The following is a 7,076-nucleotide window of genomic DNA, read 5'->3' on the forward strand; positions in this document are numbered from 1 at the left end:
TTTTGAAACAAAGGCATTTTTGCTAAACAAAGGGAATCTTTATTTTTGGAAATAAACTAAACCTCAAATAAACATGGCATTTATCTTGTTTGCATATGCTTTTGTTTCCTTCTTTCGTTCAGTTTTTTGGTGAAGCTCTGCTTCACCTCCACTCACTATATTTATACGCAATTTATGACAAAGTCAGACATAATAAAGCATGTTATTTATTGTTTATTATTTTTTATTATTATTATTATTATCATTATTATTATAAGCTGTGGCCTAAAAAAAGAAGTTTGACAAAAAAAACATAATAATGTCTTTGGATTTTATTGTAAAGTTGCTCCGACACAAAACCCCTAACCACACCCAACTCTCTGACAGAGCAGAGGTCCTCTGACTTTCAAATGCCTTGATCTGTCAACTACACATTTCCCTCCTCCCCCTTATGTAACTTCACTTGGAGGAAAAGGGGATTCCTAGTGGAATGGTGAGTAAACTAACATTTCATCAGGAAAGTCACAGAGTCACCATGTCCGGTCCGTTAATGTCACGTCACTTTTTGTAAAAGTCTCACTTGTGTTTTAATGATTCCCCCCCCCCCCCCCCCCCCCCCTTCCCCTCTCTTATCCTTCATTTAAAAAGGACATTCATCTGTTAGCTCAGTGGTTAGGGTTAGTACAGAGCCCTCCCCTGCAGAATGGGGGAGGGCTGCAGAATGGGATGCAGAATGGTTTATGATCTGGTAACACCGGCCCTGATGACATATTTAATACTGGCTTAAAGGAGGAATGTGACCATTATTATGGCACGTGTTCACACACTTTTAAATAGCCATTTTCTGATCTGAGCAACAAAAAATATTATTTAAGGAAAGAAGTATACATCAACATCTACGGGGAACATTTCGCAACCAGCCCCGGTTTCGCCTGTGGCTGAAATGCTACCAGAAGCTTCCCTAATCTGACTGTGAATGCAGAGGAGTTGAGAAATGATGACCAAAGTCAAAGCTTTGAAAAGTGCAATAAGAGGATGTTAAATAAGGAACAGCAACGTTTAAACATGCTATATTTCTGTCTGGTACAAGTGTGTCACAATGTTTACCATCAGCAACTAGGTGATCATAAATTTCACAAGTGGAACAGAAACAATAGGAGCATCCAAAACCGTGGTCTTTAAGTCCATCTGTGGTCCCATGTTTCATTTTATTGCCTGGAAAAGTACCTTTAAGTTGATAAAAAACATTTTCTTTTTGTATTGCTTTTGCATTTATTATGTGTTGTGTAACCAAAACGTCATCTCTGCCTTTTCATTTGAGTCATCTCATCGAAATTTCCGAAGCATATAACTTCAGAGAAATGGTTCACTTCAGGAGAACATTTACTGATATCAATCAAACAAATTCTCTTGTTTGGTGAGCATAAGTGAGCTGGATAATGTTGGTGAAGTCAGCCTCCGTTTGATAAGAAACACTCTCTGACCACACATGCTGGGTGATGCAATCACACAAAACGTTGTCTGTTAGAGAGAGCGAGAGAGAGAGAGAGAGAGAGAGACACACACACACAGCAGTAGAGATAGACACACACACACAGAGACAGAGAGAGACAGACACAGAGAGACAGACACACAGAGACAAAGACGGAGAGAAAGTGAGAGAGAGAGAGAATGCGAAAGAAGGGCGTGCTTGTGTTTGTTCACACAATCTTACAGCATTGCTTGTTCTTATTGTGATTGTATTAAACATGTTTTTATCATGTGTAAAGTCTCTTGTAACATTCTAAAATGCACACCTCAAATGTAAGCATACATATTTCAATAAAATTCAGAACACAACACAACATTTCATCACCCATCAATCACATTTCTCATGCAAAATGTATTTGGTCAATAATAAAACATTGTGTGTGCGTCCATTATTATTACCTGTTTCCCCTTTGACCTCTAACACTGTCCCTGTGTCCCATGCTGTCTTTTGATGTCAGTGCACATCATTTGCAGCCTTTGTCCGTATCTGACCCTTGACCTTTTCCAGAATGCCACGGGTCACCAACGAGGCCTTTGTGCCAAAGCTCTCCTCACTGTTTGTGTCGCCATAGCAAATGGAGGTTGCCGGCGAGTGGCCCAGGATAAACAGCGAATGGCTGGAGTCTATGTGTCGGGGGGCCGGATCCACCGCCGGAAGATGGCTGGGGGGCAATGGAACGCTGCTCTCAAACCGTTCACTGGAGTCCCGATCCTCCACAGCCCCGCACTCTCCCTCCACCTCTTCCCCCTCCTCGGCCTCCTCCTTGTGGGCCTGGTCCTCAGGCGAGTGGCCAGTCTTGTCAAGGGCCTGGTCCTCGAGGAGGCCGACCAGGAAGTTGATGTACTTCATGGCCAGCCGCAGGATCTCGTTCTTGCTGAGCTTCTTGTCGGTGGGGTGTGTTGGGATGAGCTTCCGGAGCTCCGAGAAGGCGCCGTTCACGTTCTGCTGGCGCCAGCGCTCCCGACTGTTGGTGAACACGCGGCGGGCCAGCTTCTGAGGAGGGCCTGGCACATGTGCGTGCACACACACACACGCACACACACACACACAAACACACATACACAGACATGTGAATTCACACACAAGCATAAACACTGCAAACACACAAATACACACAAATGTACAGAACCACAAACACATACACATACACGCACACACAAAACATCCATGTACCCACACGCACAAAGAGAAGATTGGGAGGCAGTAATGTATCAAACTCATGAGCTGCCCTTCGAGATGCAACCATTTCGCTGGAACCCACTCAGACTCACAGTCGTTGAGTTCCATCTCAAAGTGGGGGGAGGGTCGTCTTTTCATCCTGCTACTAGGGTAGATACCGTAAGTACCCGCAGGCCCTAGGTAGGAACTACACAAATAAAAAAAGACATAACGCAAGAGTGAAAGGAAGACATTCATTAAATATTGAAGCTGTATATTTGTGGCCACACAAGAAAGGCATTCAAGGTATTCGCGTTTGCAGGGGAAAGTACCAAGTAAACACAGAAGAATTGGCATCAACCAATGACCATGTCAGGTCCCTTCAGCAAGTCACTTTCTAGACGCTCTGAAAAGATCTCTAGATGTACTGAAAGCATTCTGGGGGAATGATTAAGGCTGCCCAGGGATTGGTGGAAGCTGTGCGGTGTTTTATTTCTGTCATTGAGAGAGTATGAAGTTGGGACAATATCTTTAGGCCTGTTTACCGGCCCGGTTCTGCTACAAGAAGGATATTGTGTTCCAACATCTCAAGACAGCTTGGGAAGAAGAAGAAAAAAGGAGACAAGCTTCATAAGTAGCTCCCTAATTCTCCTTAATGTAAAAAAAAAAAGGAAGATTTGTTTAAAATATAATAATTCTGGGGTCACTTTGAATAGATGGAGGGGAGAAAGATGGTGTGGCTTTTAAAATGGTGGCTACAGTCTTATCTTTATGGGTAAGGGTTCAGCTCATAGAGCGTTATGCTTTCAGTTATATTTGCCAGAACCTCATGTTTACATTTGTTTAAATGCTAAATAGAAGTTTAGTTTTTATGTTGAACAGAGATGGTGACAACTTCATTCTGCCAGTATTTTTCAATATTATCTACGGAAATGTTTGTTTGTGTCATCATTTTAAAGCATTGTCTGCAGTGGTCGAGTTGTAAAAAAAAGCCAGGGGGATGGTGGATTTTAGGAACAGATCATTTGTGCTGATGACAGCGCATATGGTGGGAGACAGACGTGTGATAATAATAATAATAATAATAATAATAATAATAATAATAATAATAATAATAATTATTATTATTATTATTATTATTATTATTATTATTATTATTATAATATTATTATTCTATATTTTATCCCCAAAAACCCAGCTGATCGGACGCACCACACGATTCGGAGGCATGCATCACATTTAAGGATTTTTTTTTTTTTTTTTTCTATTTTTTCAAAAATGCATTTGGCAGAGAAGGGAGACTAGCGTTGCTCACGGGTTGGAATGAAAGGGAGAAAAGGGGACAGAGTTGCCTGCGGAAGCGATGTCTGAGATGCAGAGACAGCTTTGCACTACCAGTGTCTGTCTCGTGCAGGGTTGAATGAAAGCTCGTTAAGGCACTATTGCGCAAGTACGCAGGCCCGCCGCAAGCATGCCTGCGTACTTGCGCAATAGCATACTGCCCGAGAATGCAGTATCGCTGTCAAATCTGTCCCTGGGAAAAGTAACGTTGCGCCGAATTGAAAAAGGAAACCGCTATAATGAAATACCGGTAATAGTTCCACATTAATTGATAAATTAACAGGGGATGGGAAGGGGGGATGGCTGTTTCAGAAGGGGGATGATTTTGATCATTTTAATTCCAAAGGGGGATGCCATCCCCCCTCACCCCCCTTCAACTCGAGTGCTGATTGTATGAGGAAATTATCTCGACTAGATTAAGGACTTTTGAGCCATCACTAAACTTTCCTAAACAACATAAAAAGCAACAGCACTGAAAATGAGGCAATGGGTTGGTTAATCAAAAATAATGTAAGCTTTTCAAAGGTTCAGACACAGTATATTTGTATCGTGTGTGGGGATGAACGGTGTTGTTTCTCACCGGGTGAAGAAAGGGTGTGAGCTCAGGTACTGTATGGGGAACAGGGTCCCTGGGGAGGGGCCATGGGGCCCCCCTGGGCACCCACCCGGGCCCCCCGTTGATAGGGAGGTGAGCTGGGTGAGTTGGATGCCTCCGGGGGGGCCCGCCAGGCGGGGGGGGATGGGGTGGAGGGCAGTCAGCGGGGTGTGGGCCAGCGGGAGGCGGGGCTTGCTGTGGCCCAGGCTGATGACGGGGATGTGGGGGGGCAGGGGAGCGGGCGGGGCCCGGGGGGAGCGAGCTGTGATGCTCTTCAGGGATGCTGCGGATGTTGTCGTCGGGAGCAGAGGCGGGGGGGAGGGCCGTAACGGGGGGAGACGGGCCGTGTTCGATGCTCCCGTCTTCATCTTCGTGGTTGTGGCCTCACCTTCAGCGCCGGGGCTGGGAGATGCTGTTGTCGTGGCGACAGATCCAGCTCGGTGGATGCTGTCATCGGGGTGGGGGCTGCTTGACGAGGCCTGGAGAGGGGTCCTTGGCCCCTCAGAGGCAGGAGAGGAGGGCGAGGGAGAGGGGGAGGTGGAGGGGGAGGGGGAGGGGTGGGGGAGACACTCGATGTGCAGGCCGGAGGAGGAGACTTTATCCATCATGGTGACGCAGCCTCTTTCTGTCCTCCCTTGGTGCACCGGCACTTTTCCACACTGGAACACTGATGGTGTGTCTGTGTGTGTGTGTGTATATGTGTTTGGGGGCTGGAGGGAGCCTTGCAATGTTGAAAGTAATTTGTTGTTTTTATGTTTCTGTGTTTAATTATATGTTGATGGACACGTGTCGGCAAATGTATAAATGATTTTTTTAACTAATAAGCCTGGCCCTGCAGCAGGTGCTCCGGGGCCCAGCTGATGAGCACAGCTCCCCTAGCGTAAGGCCCGCAGCCCTCTCATATGGACCAGCTGGTAGTTTCTTCTCATCATTTCTAGCTTAACTGCCCTTAAAATAGTCTTCATATCGACCCATACCTGCTATCACCTATCATGTTCCATTTCCCCTAGTATGTGTGTGTGATTGTGCGTGCATGCATGCTTGCGTATGTGCATGCATGTGTGTGTGTCCGTTCCGTGCTCACTGATTTTGGCAGTTGACAGGTGGGTAGGGAGAGGCAGAGTGTGTGATGTGAAAACGGAGGGTGAGTTTGGTCAAAGTTTAAGTCTTCTGTGGGTTGTGTTTAGAATGTTTTAGAATTCAGTCCATTTGTGGGACAAAAAGAAGGCCGACTGTTGTGCCCTGTTGAGTGAAACATGAAATGTATTGGTGTCAAAATGTCTGTTGAAGACAAAGAGAATACAGAATATTTGGAGAGTGACAAACGTGAAGGACGAAACAGAACAATATGAAGCCAATGAGTCATCATGTTAAATAAATTTCGGAAGTATTATTGAATAGCTCTTCCTTCAGTCTGTTAACTTGAGGAGCCGTTGAGGAAATATCTTGAACATGCATGAATTGTAAATTGTTTTTATTTATAGTTCAGTTAGAAAATAGACTTTTAATCTCGAGACAGTACGTTGTACGAGACAGATAAAACAGGAATTGACTGTAATGTTGCAACATTGTCTCTTCCCTTTTTTGCCTTCTATGTTGATTATATACAAACTAAGTATAAACTACAAACTCAATATTAACTATTATCTAGAGGTAGACTATAAACTATAAACTACATATAACCTGTAATCTATAATCTACAGGTACACTGTAATCTATGTATAACTATAAACTAAAGTTTAAAGTTTTTGAACCAATATTTTAATGTCATTATTGCCAACTAATTGTATAAATCTGGATACATTTTTACCTAATTATGTGGTAATATTTATTTACTACTACTACAACCATTCCCATTACCACTACTACTGCTAATAATAATAGTAATTATTATTATAATAATACTGCTTAAAATGATAATATGCTACATATTATTAATTCAGTTCAGGTAAATTTAGATTTATCTGTTTCCAAAAATAATTTCTCAAAAATTATGTATTTCTGTCTGACATGCTGACATGCTTTCTGACCCTATTTGTAAGGTTCCAGATTAAATAGCTTTATTATCAATCTCCAGTATAACATGATCTTGCTGTACATTTAATATTTTAATATTGGCAAAATGGAAGTAAGTTATTCAACTAAACTTCTTAGAGCAGCAAAAAAATGGAATTATTATTAATATTATTATTTTCATTGGAACTGCATTACGCTAATATTATAATAATATGGATAATGTAATCATATCGTAATACTGCTTTCATAGCAATGATGATACTGACCTGATTTGGGAATGATTTCAGAAATGGCATCTCCTATGTTTTGTTGGAGCCAGTGTGCTCAGTCCCCCGGTCAGGTAACATCCAGCTAATGTTGTCCTCAGCTCTCGCCCCAGCCTCCTCAAACTCTTACTTTGATGGACTGCTTTGCCCTACTTTATGAGTACAACGTACACAAAAGAAACGCTAAACA

At 43.0% G+C, this 7,076-nt stretch overlaps 1 protein-coding gene across 4 annotated transcripts in view; it reads right to left on the reverse strand.

Moving 5' to 3' along the window:
* Positions 1-608: 608 nt before the first annotated feature.
* Positions 609-7,076, reverse strand: part of lyl1 (LYL1 basic helix-loop-helix family member) — a 6,760-nt gene continuing 292 nt past the window's right edge. The window contains exons 1-4 of one of the 4 annotated variants that reach the window (XM_079730612.1): positions 6,887-7,076; positions 4,590-5,846; positions 2,782-2,876; positions 609-2,514 (exon numbers count right to left, since the gene is read on the reverse strand). The exon at positions 6,887-7,076 is cut by the window's right edge and continues 292 nt beyond it. In XM_079730612.1, coding sequence (XP_079586738.1) covers positions 1,964-2,514; positions 2,782-2,876; positions 4,590-5,212 — 1,269 coding nt within the window. In that variant the 5' untranslated portion in view covers positions 5,213-5,846; positions 6,887-7,076 and the 3' untranslated portion in view covers positions 609-1,963. Of the gene's footprint in view, positions 2,877-4,589; positions 5,886-6,886 lie in introns of all 4 variants that reach the window. The other 3 variants (XM_079730611.1, XM_079730609.1, XM_079730610.1) reach the window with 3 other exon arrangements.

This window comes from Pollachius pollachius (assembly GCF_949987615.1).
Source record: "Pollachius pollachius genome assembly, chromosome: 2".
Lineage (NCBI taxonomy): Eukaryota > Metazoa > Chordata > Actinopteri > Gadiformes > Gadidae > Pollachius > Pollachius pollachius.